We start from the raw sequence: 17,403 nt of genomic DNA, 5'->3' as shown, positions 1-17,403 counted from the left end.
TTGCCCAGGAATGTATCCTCCTCCTCTGAGACTACGTTATAGGCCTACATCCAGGGAGGTGGAAAGAGTCAACATCCCTATAGTATATCATATTTTCCGTTTGAATTACGGCACAGTACGTTTTCAACTCAAAGATGTTTATCTTATTTTCGGAGTATCGAATCCCCTTTAGTTTCGGATTAATGAGCGCTACTTGATTTTCGGATTGATAAATCCTTCTTTTTTTTTTTTCATTTTTAGAATTAAAGAGCCCGTCTTCATTTTGGGATGAATGAACCTTCTTTTATTTTCGGATGAACGAACTTTTTTTCCTTTTTTTTTAAGAATAGACATTTCGAAATAACGAACCGAATGAACGACAGACCTTCGAAATATCGAGCTGTAGCCTAAATTTTGGATGCTTTGAGATAAGAATGATAGATATTTGCTCTTTTACCTGATAATAAAAATTCAAAAAATTCACTTTGTATTTTGACACGTTTGTAACGAAATACAGAGCAGTGTCCTGGCTGCATCCCCGTGGGAGTTGGTTGGATGGGATTCAATTTCAAAATTATTTTGTTGCAAAATCATCCATTACCTAAATCTGTATAGAGATATTCAATTTTATCTTAGGACCCCCCCCCCCCCTTGGTAAAATGTGCAAATTCTGCCTACATGTCTTTACTGGACCCTTGCTGACTGAATTTGTGCAGCGAAGTGACATCTTGCATGTGTAGGTATTTATGTAGATATGTTAATTGATAATGTCAATAACTTAGTAAAGAAGCAACGATATCCGGGATAGTGACAGTGGCGGCCTGTTTGGGTCCACAAGTTGGAAAGCTTGGTTGGGGGCAATCTGTTTTCATCTCGTCATGGGTCCAATTTCACCCCCTTGACAGGACTCATTGACATGAGCACTATAAGATGCATAATGTGTTCCCTCTGCCCCCAATTTCAAGATTATCAAGTTGCACAAGTATAAAAGTCTAAATCGTATTCCACAAAATACTTCTATCCAATTTTGACTGAGAGATAATAATAGTGTACAAGTTGATTACGACATTGAGAGTGGCAGCCCAGCTGTTTCTCTAATGTTGGGTTTATGATTGATAAAGAGGAGTACTTTTTAGATATTTTAAAGCTTTACTTTAGTTTGTTATAACATGTCACGTTCACCTCATTTTGATGATTTAACGTATAGCTGTTTCTATACATTACGTTTGATGGCAATATAATAATTTGCTTGAGTGTATTATAGTGGGTTTTTTTCATAATAATTATGTCACATGACAGTAATTATCATATTCAAAGAATGTTTTTTTTTACATAAAATATGGCATTCATCAGAATGATAAAGATCAATTATTTATGCTGATGATCTAATGATAACAGTTTAATTTGAAATTTGGTAGCACTTGAGATGTAGATTTTGACCTACTCTGACTGGATGTTTATCTATGAAAATATAACCACAGTATCTTATGTTCTTTAAATTCTGTTGATATCGTATAATTTCAGTTAGGGCAACGCTTCGTTGATATTATTTAATTTCAAGGTCTTTGTATGTGTATGTGTGTGTGTGTGTGTGTGTTTCGCAACCGCTCGTCATGATGTAAGTACATTGATATAGGTCTGCTTCCTGTTATGTATTTCGTTTTCCCTGACAATAAAACAGAAATGTGATTTTAGAACAGAAAGAGGAGGAAAAAGAAGGCTTGTTTTAAGATATTGTTAAAGTTGAAATTACTAATGAATTGTTGTTATTATCGCTCTGGAAGAGTTGAAAAAAAAACCCACTCGATCAGCCGGGGAATTTTTCTCTGCCTGTGCAAATTCGAGACCTGTGTGCAAGGGTTGCTTTGCATTTGTGTAGAGCAAGCTTCTAAATTAATCGATGAGTTACTGTTACAGTTTTTTATGGAAAATATATTCACTGCGTTTTCAATCCAGGCTTCAGTGGTTCATGCTATAAAGTTGTATTTCTTTCATATGAAATGCAAGACTGCTGTAAATGGAGAGGTGAGTGGGTACGGATATACCTAAAATATTGAAAACAACTATTGAAAACAACTATAAACAATAATGGTAACGTTGATTTCGTTTTTGATTTTTTATCTACATAATAGTGTGCATAAGAATTACATGTATAAGAATTACTGAATTCTTTTAAGTATTCCATAAGTTTTGCCTTCTCTGTGTTATCATCAGGGAAGATGAAAACTAAATTAAACAGACAAATTTGATTATTGAGTGGGTGAAGACGGAAACACAGGTTTCTCACCTGCAGTCATGGAGCTGTCATTGGAGATGGTATTCCTGTCGTCTTACAGGAGAAGTTGGACGATCAAACAAACAGTAAACAAAGACACACATACACAATCCTAAATAAACACACTTTGTCTTCAGGAACATTAACCCATATACTTTTCAGATCAGTTACAGTTTGCAGATGCGGATCCAGGAATTTCGTAAAGGGGGGGGGCGCAAATAATATTTTTGTTGCTACTTCCGGGTTTCATCTCATTTTTTTTCTTTTTATCTATTTTGTTTTAACAAAATATAAAGAGGGGGCGCGCGCCCGGTGCGCCTCCTCTGGATCCGCCACTGGTTTGCAAATAGAAGGCACATAAAGCTTTGCTTTTAAGAATTATCATCACGTCCCATGAATGAAATACCCTCGATCCACTGGTGTTTCGATTTCATATTTTGATCGTTGCCTCCGAGAGAGAAGTCACCCACGAGTTACTGTTTTCATTCAGGAGTAAATATTATGTAGTTTGTGATTTTTTATCCTGAAAGCTGACCAGTGACGCCATTTATCTTTAATAGAAAAACTCACTTCCGATGTGGACACTGCTTGCAAATTTTCATTTATCCATTACATACGGAAGGTATAGGCCTAAACTGTAGAAATCGTTCAAACAATGGAATGATGGAATTAGATGAGAATAATATAATTACTCAAAGCATATGAAACGTGAGATTCCCGTTGAACAAATCCAGTTATATGGCTTCTACAAGACATGAAAAAAAAAAAAAATCACAGATAAACAACATACCATGGCGCTTCACACATGTCGTGGAGGTGTCGAATAGATGACGACACTTCCGAATCGATTGGATGACGGGTTTCATGAGCTACTGCTATGTACAAGGTCACCAGCGATATATCATGGACATCTCCCCGGTCCACGCCTGGTCTGCGTTTGCTATACCTCTACTATATTATAATATATTGCTCACAAGTGGGGTAGACAAAAAAATGAAAAGTGATTGCACGTTTTCGGTATCACTCGATGTTAGAAATCTATACGCTGATTCCACGATGAAATGTCACGTTTTTGTTTACACTTTTGCGATGTTTTGCTCGAATGTAAGACACACGACGAGAGCAAGACGCATGTAAACGAGAAGAAGGCATTACTCGACTCTCGCTGTGAAAAAGTTATTTTCGTGAACTTTTTACAATCTTTTCCCGCCACAATACTGAGCTATTGCCCATTTATCTTGTTTCTAGGAAAAAACAAACAAGTGTTCTTTGAAATAATTATATGGGCCAAGTTTTGATCGTGTCAGCTCATAATAATGTAGTATGAAAGTGTCATGATGTATATTGGTTTAAGCAAGAACTTCGAACACCCTTTGATTCCGTTGACGATTAATGTTCCAACGTTTACTACATCAAGATCTAATTCCTCACGGTTAAAAGACTTGATTAATAAAAGACATGAATAATAATGGTAACAATGATAATAACAATAAAAATAATACTACTAAAAATAACATGGTCTCCTTTAGCAAATATATAGCCTCTTCAGTGCCGTCACTGTCCTACCAAAGGGCCCTGTCATAGATGTTACTGTTTTCAGTCCGTAAAGGAACAAAGAAACAAACAAGCAAACAAACAAAGAAACAAACACCTACGCACATACACAAAAAAAAAAAATTCACTTCCTTTACAGCAAAGTGATTGACGAAAGCTCACCACACTTTCTCATGTATTGTATCAAGCACTTTAATAGTTGATTCATCTGTAATGTGCATTGGATGACTTCAAGTTCGATGCTACTACATCGCGAATTGTTGTCTTTTTATCTAGCAATCATAAAGTTTGAACGGCTTGTTGGATTTTCTTCTAACTTCACTGATATGTTCTCTTTTTATATTTCTGTATTCACTCAATTGACATATGGATAATTCAGTTTCATTTCCCTTTAGCGCTGTTGCATGGGAGATGACACTAGCACCAGCACCGAAATTTTAATCACCCAATGTTAGTTAGTTAGACCAATTCACATCGATGCATATTTTGTACAATATGATAACTTTTTAATTAAATCTCAACTGATATCCTTCTTGTAATCTGACATTGACTGATTTACTCCTTTCTCTGAAATAAGTTTGTTTTTTCTGTATGATAAGTTAAAGTGCAATTTAACTCAAAGTAATTTGGGAAACATGACAGATTGAAAGTCAACATTACTTTGCATTAACTGAATGAAAGCTCATAATTACTGATGATTAACATTATCGATGATAAAGAGTACATATTTTCCTCGGCATCGGACAGACACTTAACTTTCTTGCGCAGAGTAACTGATAAACTGCGAGTCAAAGGAAAATCTAGATAGTAGAAGGGTTAAGTGACATATTTGCATGTTTAATTATACTCTGCTCTTTTCTATATACATGCAGTCAACAGGTTGAAAATGCTGAAGCAACGTGCATTTGGAGCTATATCTCTCGTATCCTGGAAACGACAGGACTGTATCAACAACAAAACTTAATGTGTACGCACTGTAGGAAACAAAGACATTACAATTTTTGAAAAGGAGCTATAGAAGCCACATTAACTTAATCATGTCATAATCATGAAGTTAATCATGTAATATACCATGTGTGATACCAAATTCCGATCTTCATAATCACCACTTCAATAATCACTCTGATGACCTTCAGTTATAATTTTCCATGAACGTAATTAACCGACGAAATGTAATGACGCCAAAGTCGATTGATCACCCCATTCAATGTCATATTAATACACCTGTACAATCCAGCAACTAATAGGCCTGATAGCACATTATTTTCTCAACGAAGGCGGGTGTTCGATCCGCCTGTCTGGTATTAGGGAGCTTTAGATTTTGACGCGCGGACGTTTGAGACGACGAGTGCGCTGGACGTTCTCCTCTCCCCTGCGTCGCGTTGAAAAGTAGCTTTAGATCACGCTGGGACGCAACGTATAAAAAACAAAATCGCGCCCCCATAATGATCGGTGCATGAAGTAGTTCTCCACGTTGCAAACTGTGCGGACGTAAAAATAGCCCAGTACGCGTAGTGAAAAACTCAGGCGACGCAAGCTAAAAATTGATCGACTTGACGCGCGCTTCTGCGCACGCTCAGAACATGTTTTTTCCCTCTGAATGTCCGCGCGTCTAAAATCTAAAGCTCCCTATTATCACGCTAGGTTATCCACACGGAGGACATCATTATATTGAAAGTCGTCAAAAGTCACATTTTTGTCCTTTACATCGTGATCAAATTGATCTTCAGAGATCTTTCTATATACTTTAACGGAAATAAGGGCGTGATGTAAATGTGATCACTCCAGTACTTATCTTTTCAATTCACTTCAGTTCTGATCGACAAGACCTGAAAAAAAAATGAAACGAATGCGTTTATAAATAGCATGGAGTCCATTTTCATTTGCGAATGTTTCCCCTAAGCACGTAATCAAGAAGAGTCAAGTTAGAGTTTAAGAAGCCCATTTTCACATTCTCTTATTTCTGATAGGTAGGCCCTGCTACTTCATCGCATCTCGGCGTTCTGATTTTTTTTTTTTTTTTCGTTGCAGTATTTTCGTTATCACTCCCATTACTTGGATGTACATTGCTATGGCCTGACTCCCAGCATGAGGGGCTCTATTGGACAAAAGTCTCAATTTGCTATCGAGAGATAAACTATTTGTCTGAAACTCTAAACACCGACGCTGGACTCTTTGAAATCTGTTTTCATTGAAATCAATAATAGCTTTTTATAAACATTGCAAGAGCAAGGGATCCATCTTCAACGATGTCTATCGCACACCAACTTCTACTTCGCCATTGGCCCGTGGAATAGGATGAATTGCATAGACACTCCCATTCTGCGGCCAACGCCCTTGCATATCATCGGACCGTGCTTTCGTCATTGGAAGCATGGACTGTCGGCGTCGCAATGAACTCTGTGCATGCGCTTTTTGCGTTTCGGTGATTACCACGTAGAGGCGATAGAACTGCAGCACTAGCAACAGCATGTTCTTGCACGTAAAAAAGATCATGGATTGATCGAAAATGCTAAAACGAATAATGAGATAGAGTCTAATGACAAGATAGGGTCCGTCCTGCAGGATCACGCTGGTCATCAGCGCCCAGGTTTCTGTGCCACAGCACCACAGAGATATCGCTGCCCGCCCCAGAATGCTGTTTCGCCTTTTTTCCTCTTGGCGAGCGGTCTCGTCTTCCGGAGGCCTAGCGACCTTGCCGAACACTCGGCGCTTCCTTGCCTTTGTCGCAGTCAAGCCGAGAGTGAACTGCAACAAGCTCCAACTCCAGATGCCAAGGATGACGTAGAACATGTCCCTCATGCAGGCGATGGCCTCAAGCTTCAGAGTCTCCAGCGAGAACTCCAGCATGTCTGCCGCCATACCGATGTAGACCAATAGCAGTTGAGATAGCTGGTCACGTGTCAGCTGACCGCGCGGCATCAACCAGCGACCTAAGATGAGAATCAGCATTAGAGTTTGCTGGAGGGTGGTGGAATACAACTGCTGCATTTCGTACACCCTCTGTGAAGGAAAAAGACGAAACAAGAAGATAGAATGTTTATGTTATGATCTTTATAAAGGTGATATGACGCCACGCAGCAGTGCATTTCTCATTCGCAGTTTAAACCTGACAGTTAATAAACAGGAACACAATCTAATGGAAGTAGGTCTTCTTTGCAACCATGATTGGCAACTTCATAGATCTGTAGCTTGAAACTACACCAAAGCTGAATTCCCGGTTGTTTTTAAGTAACGAAAACAGATACCACGTATCTCTATAAGTGACATATGGGTCTATTGTATTACATTAATATGTATTTATATTCGTCTGATATGCATTTGAATATATGAATAACATCAAAGGGTTTCTGCTCGCCGTCTCAGAAGACATTGGTTCCCAACAGTAGTAATTAAGGACAGAGTTTTAAAAAAATAAATGAAACAAAATAGAATCAAATAAACTCTTTAACTGCATGGAACATACCAATTCTGGCAGAAATCACAAGGTATGTTATACAGGCAAATAATTTAGCTATGCGATATAACTGTCTTTGTGAACCTTACACACACCTCGCCAGCAGTGTCTGCTGCAGCGAATCCACCACACCTTTCCCGCATCGCTCCCTTCACAGGCCTTAGGGTGGGATTTCACGGAGCACGCGAACGATTTGCGAAGGACGCGAATGGCAAAATCCAGCATTCGTATATAGTCTGCAAAAGATCGCCAAACGAACGTGAGGGTTCGGAAGCGTCGTCAATTATTGTTCGCGAATGTCGTTTTTACTTCGGTGAGAATTTCAAAAAAGTTTGAAATTTTTTGCGAACCTTTTCCGCACACTTGGTCGTGATTTGCTCGTGAATTGTTCTCGAAAGTGTCTTTAAAGCCTCGTCATATGCGCAAGACCTTCGCAAGACACGCGCGATGTTCGCAAAATGTTCGTGAAACCCCAAACAGACTCCGAAACTTTGGAGAATGTCTCGCGTATGTTACGCGAAATCTGCGAAGTTTTTCCGATCATTTTACGACGTAATCGCAAACTGTTCGCGTACCTTTTGAGACATTCTCGCGAACGTTTAGCGCACGTTTGGGGGATGTATGACCTATACGTTTTCTACAAATAAAAATCTTAGCATACATCTAAACATCAAACAATTATTAAAAACTACAGTAACAAAAGAAATTAAAGACTAACAAAGAGAAAGAAATGTTTGATATACAAAAAAATCGCAGAATACACTTAATGTTAATCTAAAGTATGCAAAATTTCATTTGAACTGTAGAGATTATGTGTTGGAGGAACTGAAAAAAAAAATCAAATGCTTTACTAGTGGAGATAGGTCCTAGGGAAAAAAAAATGTAGGCAAGCACACGATAGAAAAATGAGAGAACAAGAAAGGAGAAATAGAGGAAAGAAAAAAAAAATTCAACTCAAGACAGCTTCCACCTCTCCTCGGGTACATTTTCTCCCATGATTATTGAAAATTTTTCGTTGTTCGCATTTCCGTCGCGTGTTCTTCGTGTACGTAACATGCTGTACTTTAGCAATGATACACACGACATTCGCACATACGTCGTGGAAACTTCGCACAAATTGCGCAAGAATAGTTTTCGGCTTCATTGTCGGAAAACATTCGGAGAAAAACTTTTCCGAATGTTGGATTCTGTCATTGGCGTCCTTCGCAAATCGTTCGCGTGCTCCGTGAAATCCCACCCTTAATATGTGTGCATGCTTCTTACCTGTTCTACGGGAGTAACAACTTCATCGTATGGTGATGTATTGTTGTTGAGACAGAGAAAGGCGCTAATCTGTAAGGAACTGATGCTGACCGGGCACTCGGCCTCCAAACCAACACGACTCTTGACAAGGAGACGGAGATTGAGTGATCCCAGCTCCATGAACCACACAACGGGCACGACAATGGCCATGTAGATGAACGCCGATGGTACAAACCTGATGGTCAACAGACAAGAAATGTATTCGTAAAAAAATGTTTTAGTATCGCTTGCAAAGATACTATGATCTTCGTTGGTATAGGGTGTACCGTGATACGGCATAGTATATTCAAGCGGTCGTTACATGCCTTATTACCTTGTCGCTAGATATCCCGCTTTGTTGTTTTGATAATAACAAGCATTCAATTTCAGAAGATATTGAGTTCGAAACGGCAAGTAATCAAGATGAATAATTCATTATAGAAAACTATATGCTTATTGCTCTCTGTAGTTTCTGTCTATACCTGTACATATTATCACGTGTTTGTCTTCTTTTTTTTTTATGTGTATAATGCAGTTTATGTTTCCCTTTTTCTTTCCTTTCATTATGGAGACCTTTATTAGTAGCTGACATGTATAAGATTGAATTTGCTTAGAAGAAGGATGTAAAATTGACAGATTTGAGATATAGTAATCATTTGCCCGGCTTGTAAAAGTAAAAGTCAACACATCCCATTTGAGAGATCAGCTATATGCCAAAAATAAATTGTCCGAATAACAGTTTATGAGGGGAAAAAAAGTACACTTGACAGTTACAATAGGCACTTCAGCTATCAGATGATAAGATATAAGTAATGATGATAATATTAATAGTAATAATAATGATAATAGTAAAGATAATAAATAACACTTATATAGCGCTTGATACTGACGTTTCTAAGCGCATGTAATCGCTGGTTTTGGAAGCACAGTACGATTGAAGATAGTGTTAGACGAAAGAGATCGGAAACTTCACATTACTATTAGGCCCGAAAACCAGCGGACACTCGAAACCCATTCCGCACGACCCTCGATGCAGGTAAGCTATGCACAATATTCTAAAAGATACATTTTACAGTAAATTACACATGATATTCTTGGAAAATGCAGAAATGACGTACATCGAAACTGAAACTGAAACCCTCCAAAGAGTTGATATCACGACTTTGTTTTTCTGTCTGCATGTGAAATGTCAAAGTGATATTGGGAGAGGAAACCGGTGCTTACAAGCAAGCAAGCAAACAAACGAAATAGTTACAGTTCGTTATTCCGAAGATTCGTAATTGCGAAAATGAAATAAAGTTCGTTATTCCGATGGTTCGTAAATCCCAAATGAAATAAGGTTTGTTATTTCGAAGGCTCGTTAATCCAAAAATAAAAGAGGGTCATTATTGTGCAGGTTTGTTCATCAGAAAACGAAATAAGGTTAGTAAATCCGAAGGTTCGTAACTACGCTCTTCTTTTTTTCTGATTAACGAACCTATAATTTTTCATTTTCAGAAAAGTAAACTTTTTTAATAATATGCAGCATTCATTATTACACAAACTAATGAATAACTTAAAGTTCGTTTATCTCACAATTGCATATTTTCATACATACACTCTATATAAAATATAATTAGAAGATATTAATTCGTTGCCAAGAAACACCAATCGAAAAATCTGGTTCACGATGTGTTTGTTTGTTCAGCGCCTGACTGCGAGACTGAATTAATATTCATCGAGTTCATAGAAAATGGGCGTTTTTGCCTTGCAAATTTCTCAGCGGGACGCTTGGACACTTCGACTGCATTTGACAGACTCATATCATATCTTTTGCTGATTTTTATGTAGCGTAAATATACCATTGATTGTTTGGACAAGGAATCCATACTTAACGTGGCAACAGTCCCCAACAGACCCAGCTTATGAAGGTACTTCTTGAGATTTAATATTACAAACCATTACGCAGAAAATGAAATGATTGCGTGCCTCCAAACATTTTGGAAAGATGACAGTTATCAGTATGGACACCAAATACAATGGATGTTGCCGCTCCATCCCAAATATTCCTGTTCTTTCCCTATCTCTTGCTTGGAATTTAGGCAAAATATGTTGTTCAGATCACTAAAAAACCCCCAGATTAATACGAAAAAAATCTAATTCACATTATATCATTAGGGGTCGAATTCCAGCTAGTCAAGGCTGAAGTTAGTGGATCACTCAATTTCGTCATGATGCACTGTGCTGAATTCCAAGTCTATAGTTTAATCCAGCGTAACCGCTTGAGTTTGGATACAAAAGTATCGATCGGGTAGGCTGGGCGTGAGATTAACGTCGTTGTTCGGATCACACCTCAAATGCAATTTCATTTTCCACAGACAAGTTGTCATCACAGATCGATACGGAAATTTCCGTGTAGCAGATTGCAATACTAAAGCCTTTGATCAGTGCAGGTTGAATATGATTCTGACCTAGTATGTAGGACATTACAGTTAACAGAGATTGAGTTCACGTTGACTATGATAGCAGTGTGGTATTGAATAAAATCAGCAATGAGTCTTATGAAGATGTCTAAATGAAAGAAATGTCATGACATAACATTCAATAGTATGGTTACATTGCTTTTATAGTTTTGTGTGAACTAACATGAAAAGAAATAGGGAAATCTATCTGTATGTTTGTGTCTCATTTGAACATCGCAGTGGCGTAGCTCAAATAACTTCAAGTCTGAACATGGTACATACCTTAGAATTAGCAACGATTGCTGATGCAACATGAAAACAAAACATAGTATTATATGCAGCGATGGAGCAACTCATGCTGAGAATTTTTTGATGGAAACATAAGACCACTGGGAATGGAGACTGTAATTTTCAAAATGGCAAAATGGCAATGTAAGTTATTTTGGAAGTCCACGATTCGAGCTAACAAATTAAAAGACTGTGGGATTCAGCACTATGGCAATTATTTTCTCTCGAATAATTTACAACGCTCATTATACAAAAGAGCGTTAGTCCTGCATGTACCATGACGAAAATAATAGTAGCCTTTTTAAATTTCCTTGTCTATCCAAAGAGGGGGGGGGGGGTGACGTTATGTGCATGGATCGATGAATTAATATACAATTAATTTCACTATTGTGAATTGTTATACAGACATTCTCTCTTATACACTTTTTCAGCGTTTGCTGCAATGAGAAAAACCAGAAGAAATACGATGAAATGGATACAAAGCAAATTACGATGCCTTTTCGGGTATGATATTGCTTGACCAATCTAAAATGGGAGAATAACATCAAGATCAAATGAAGTCAGGTATTGATTTCATGATTTAAATATCTGTAGATTCACAGCATTAAAAGACATAATCACACAGTCAGGGTATACACATAGGCCTAATTTTGAAAATTGAATTCTGAATTTACACATGACATTGTCCCTAATATAGTATTGTGTGGATACAATCTTGAAAATAAGAAGTAGGGCCTAGTCCGTTATAATAAAGTACAAGACGTTCTCATCATGGTCTCAGCTAAAGGCCGTGTTACACCTTTCCGGGCAAGCTAGTCGGGCCTGTTGCGAGTAGGGATTTTCCAGCACGCAGGTGAATTTCCCCGGGCGGACAAGAATGTTTGCGAGTTTCGCACTTGTGTCTTACTTGCTACTCACCTTCTACATGCGTGTATTCCGTGTGACGTGCATGAAAACTTTGAAACCGATCCGTTTTCTGCTACGAGCGAGTTGCGGGTACTGCGAAGTACCTGCGTTGAAGTTGCCTGCGAGGTGCTGCCGGTAAAGGGTCTCCTACTGGTGTTCTGTGTGTACCTTTGCGGCCAAACCCCCGCGACTCGGAACAAGTTTTGAGCATGCTCAAGGCCTAGCCATACCGTATCTGGGGAAGATTTGCGGGTTGACCTGCGGGAAAATAAATTTGCTACCCGGAGCTCCTCGCATTTGGTCCGCATCTGACAGTACCTAGTGCGTATCTCGCCCGTATTTACCCGGAGGTGCGCACGCAAGTCCGATTTATACGCAGCCATGTTTTGAGCACGACCAAAACTTTTTCCGGGTGAGTCGCGGGGATTGCCCGCAGAGGTCCACGCAGAACGCCAGGAGGAGGCCCTTAGCGGCAGCACCTCGCAGGCAATTTAACTCCCACGCAGGTACTTTGCAGTCCCCAAATGCGGCCAAGATAATGACATTCTGTGGGACTTCTGCCATTCCTTCAGAGGAATTCCTTCACTTAGTTGTCAGCCCCCACGCGCCTGGCACGCAGATCACACAGAATACCCGTAAGTTGAACTGAAGTAGAACGCGTCCAGCAAGTAAGACACTTGCAAAACCCGCCCACATCCTTGCCCGCCCTCAGAAATTGGCCGGTATGCTGGAAAAATTCCCACTCGCAAGGTGTGACAGGGCCTAAACATGGTTGCGGGTAAGACGGATTTACGTGCGCAACTCCGGGCGACTACGGGTGAAATACGCGCTAGGTACTGTCATGTGCGGGTCATCAGCGGGGACCTCCGGGTAGTTATTGTTCTTCGCAAGTCGCACGCAAGGCTTGCCCGGAAAGATGTGACACGGCATTTAACATGGTTCTTTGAATTTTTCCCAACCATATAGTGTTGACAAGGATTATTTGGACACTATCTCTCAATTCTGAATCATTTTCGTTATTCTTTTCATCGAAAGTTAACATATTTATACATAATTAAGTTAGCATGATTATCTTTAATTGGGCGAGTATGGAGCACTTACCATTTCCACTCCCCTTCTTCATTATAAGAGTATGTAAGCACCATTTCCATGGCAAGAAAGACGAAACCGATTCCAAGAAACCAGTAGTAGGAGTTCTGCAACGTGTACACGACGCAAAAGATCGCAGCAAGACCGTGGAAGAGGAACGCGGCTCGTACGACCGAGGCCTTCGATGCCCGTTGCAGTTTCATCGAACAGAACTCATAGCTTGGTGGGCGCATTTTCGTGGACCGTGTCCTGGCTGGCCGATCGCTCGCTTCATCGTCGGCCTGGAGCACGACTGGATTGTGGCGAGGAGCTGGTGAAGCGTATCCGGACTCCTGGCTGTCGGCGTGGATGTTGTTCGTAGCATTCCGCCTGAACATGTCATGATCGGATTCTACAGAATGCTTATATTCACTGTCCATTTCATCCATGATTATAACACTTTTTCACCTTCAGAAAAATAATGATGTTTATGATGTCTGTGACGTGACAATCCACCCAAAGACATTGGGTAGTGTCACCAAACCTCTTATCTTTTGACCGCGTTCATCCACTGTGATTCCTTTAGGCCCCTACATCATTGTTCCTGAAGGTTGTTTACCTTTGACTTTTCCTGTAGCGTCTTTGCTTCATAACGATGTGTTCCCGACTCCGCCACTTTTGTCAATGCCTTTTCGTGTACACAAACATGAGACGTTCACGTTTACTCCAATATGATTTTACAGATGGACCACCAAGTACTTCGCTCATTGATTTATCCTTTTCATATCAGGAGTGTCGTTCAGAGTCGAAGCAGGTCCGAAGCATTCATTGGTCTCATTCGCATCATCGCCCAGTCAAAACCAATGTTAAAAATTGTCGCCCACCTTTGCTCGCTGTTTTATCCTGCTTATAGAGGTCTACGGAACGATGTAAGCTCCCCCTGCTATTTCAGAGTCAACGAAGTTCTTAATCATTCAGAAAACCGACAGTGAACTGCTATCCACCAAATGATTTGCTGCACTTCACTCAACAGACACAGTCCTTCGATAAACCCGTTTACCCAATAAATACCCGATTCCGAGCAAAATGCATGATTTGCTGGCCGGCTGAGTTTCATTTGCGCATGCCCGCTAGCTGCAGCCGCCGCGCCCTTCTTCGAAAGTGTTCCCATCAAACCGATTTAATCAAAGTAAATCGATTATGACCACACAGTGCTATGAAAATACGTGAGATATTCATGACTTTGAAGGACGCGATTGTCTGATGAATAGGGAAAGACAGGTGGGCTGATGGGCAACAGACAACACACATGGAACATGGACGAGAGGGGATGACAGACAACAAAACGGACGGAGAGGCAGAAAAAATGATCATGTCATTTGGTAAATCACAATTAATTATGAATCACGCATGGGAAGAATTATCTTCAATATTAGATATAGGCCGACATACAATTTCGCACGCGAGAAAAAGTTACCTCATCTTGCCATATACTTTCACGATGTCGTCATTGACGTGATCATATTAAGTTGCCTCATCATTAGAGTAATGTTGAAGATTTTATGTCCTGCAAAAATTGTTCTACAATAAATTTGTAATGAGAAGTAACTGCATCACGTCAGATATCTATTGAAAAAACAGATGATCAGTTTCCTCTGAAAGTTTGTTTTGCATCTGATAGTTTCCTTTGATGGCAGAACTTATAGTATACTTGGGTATATAGCTTGGATCTTCAATATTACGATGCAAGCACAACTTCTCCCATTTTAGCCCTCCCCGAATTATTATTACAGCGTGGTGCCACTATTATTGTTTTCAAACATTTCTGACGTGACATGGCGCACTATTGTTTCCCGTATAATAGCAGAAACCATGGTGAATAATGAAATATGACGTTCGATGGTGATTTATTGTGGACTTACTCTTCACACCTTAATATTGCGAGATGTTGAAGATAGTAATGTCTCTTGTAATTATCTTTTCAAATATCATTAAATTATTTGTATTGCAATCGCTATGTTTTATGATCTTTGTTCATTAGAATTAAGTTTTAATGCGTGATTGCCAATTACAGATTAATGGAAATCAAACAACGTCAATGACATTGATTTTGTTGTATCATCATCCAATCTTCCAACTACTGTGGAAGTCCTCCCTTGACCATCAAGTGGCTCGAATAGATCCTAAAAGCGAGTTGTTTAATGTGACAGCATTAAATTGTGATAGACCGATATTGACACACAGCTCCGGACGGTGTTTATTAGACAAACATTATAGTCATAGAGGAATTATAGAGGCGAAATATAGGCTGGTATAAGTGGAGGCTGCCCAATGCGTGACTTTGCGTGACGTATCATATCGCGCAAATTGTTGTAATAGTGGTGGATACACAAACCTACACACACACACACACACACACACACACACACACACACACACACACAAACACACACACACACACACGTGTATACGTATATAACCATGTGTGTGTAGGTGTGTGTGTGTGTGTAGGTGTGTGTCTGTGTCTGTATTTGCGTGTAGGCAGAATGTCATTTCTGCACCTAATCTCAATCTCAACTCCTCTCTATAGATTCCATGCATGCAATAAGTAAATCTATTGCCTCGAAGACCCTCTATAACACCCTGGTATTGACATTGCTCATCGTTTCGTATAATGTGAAGACTATTCCCGTCATAAGCTTCAGTAAACCCTTTGACAGCTCCAAAGATACAGTAAGCAAACATCTACATAAAACTGAAAACAAAATAAATAAAAAAATAACAACAACAAAGCATTGCGCCGGATCATCACGTGCGATGAATTTTTTTTAAACCGTCTTGCAGCACATCAAAGTCGTAGTTGTCCATACTTCCATGGCATTAATTACTTCATGCTCAGTTATTTTACAAAGATAGCATTCAGGGGGCATTTTCATGAAGCGTTTTCACATATTTTTTTTTCTGACAAACTGTTATAAGCTATTAAAAGCCTTGTATCTGATTGGCTGTGAGCAAATTTGTCAGAAAAAAAAATATATCTGACAAAGTGAATGCTCCCCAGATAACACACAAAAACCTATATAGGCAAATATTGTTCTGTCACTTTTTGGTATCCTCGCTTGTGATATAGTTTTCTTCAGTATCATTTTTATTTTGTGATTAGCTAATGGACTGCTGCACTGTCATACATCACTAATTTGTTTTCAGATTATGATTAATTGGTTAATTTGTTGAGATGGTCAAAACGTTGCAACATTTCATACAACAGTCAGAGCGTAACTCTGGAGATAATGAGGCGGGAACTTACATGGGGCTTATACATACATGCAGTACACGACAGCAGGCGAGGCTTGTCAGTGCACGTTGCGTATCCTTAATGAGGTGACACACCGCTTTTAAAAAATTACAGCAATTCACCATCACAGTTAATGGTGTATGTTGAAAACTTGAGCATGTATGGCAGCTGCTAGGAGACACTAAAAGCTTTATTACTGTAGATGTTTATTTCAACCTGACTCCTGGGAAACCATACTGTCGAAAAGATGATTAAAAAATGAATTACATTGTTGTCTGTTTAACAAGCTCAAATTGTTATACATGAATCTGTCTGGTTGCATTTCCCTTATTTTACACTAAATGCAGAGAATTTGAATAATATTAGTTCCCTCTTTATTGCCAGGACTTTCAGGACATTAAGGGGTCAGGATCCAGCAAAATAACATGTAGGTGCAAAATGTGACCATGAATTTTAATATGCATTCCAGGTTTGTGAACTGAAGGTGGTTAATTCAAAACAAGGTCGCTCGTTCACCTTGATGTGTACCTGATGCCTTGTGGTTGTAACGTGGGCTTACTTTGACTTTCCCTCTGTCCAATCACAGCTTAGTAGACAATCTAACAGCCAGTGAAATGATATCTCACATTTTGCTCAGCTGCAATTCAGTACTCAGTTTGTTGTATTTTGCTGTCTCTCGACAGATTTAAAGCATATAAGTATTGCAAAACAGATGATAAAGAGAGAAACCTATAAAGTTGCTTTTCACACTGACATGACTGATGTATGGAATTTAGTGAGAGCAAGCATGTTTAAACAGACCTTCAACTGTTGAAAAATGCTTAAAATTCATTTTTGAAATCATTTTCAACCTTTATTT

General features: G+C 39.2%; 1 protein-coding gene across 1 annotated transcript; it reads right to left on the bottom strand.

Moving 5' to 3' along the window:
* Positions 1-6,061: 6,061 nt before the first annotated feature.
* Positions 6,062-13,698, bottom strand: LOC140236106 (transmembrane protein 26-like). Its single transcript, XM_072316081.1, has 3 exons — positions 13,283-13,698; positions 8,529-8,742; positions 6,062-6,811 (listed from the first exon to the last, which is right to left on the bottom strand). The coding sequence occupies exons 1-3, from the start codon at positions 13,696-13,698 to the stop codon at positions 6,062-6,064; spliced, it is 1,380 nt and encodes a 459-aa protein (XP_072172182.1).
* Positions 13,699-17,403: the final 3,705 nt, after the last annotated feature.

The sequence above is a fragment of the Diadema setosum genome, chromosome 1 (genome assembly GCF_964275005.1).
Source record: "Diadema setosum chromosome 1, eeDiaSeto1, whole genome shotgun sequence".
Classification (NCBI taxonomy): domain Eukaryota; kingdom Metazoa; phylum Echinodermata; class Echinoidea; order Diadematoida; family Diadematidae; genus Diadema; species Diadema setosum.
This window is presented reverse-complemented; position numbering and strand designations above follow the sequence as displayed.

Bases quoted from the DNA above. Each gene is read 5' to 3' on its own strand.
- LOC140236106 (XM_072316081.1), bottom strand. From the start codon at position 13,698: ATGGATGAAATGGACAGTGAATATAAGCATTCTGTAGAATCCGATCAT. The intron at 8,743-13,282 runs GTAAGTGCTCCA...GTTGACCATCAG, and splicing joins GAAGAAGGGGAGTGGAAATG to GTTTGTACCATCGGCGTTCA. The intron at 6,812-8,528 runs GTAAGAAGCATG...TTTCCTTCACAG, and splicing joins TTGTTACTCCCGTAGAACAG to AGGGTGTACGAAATGCAGCA.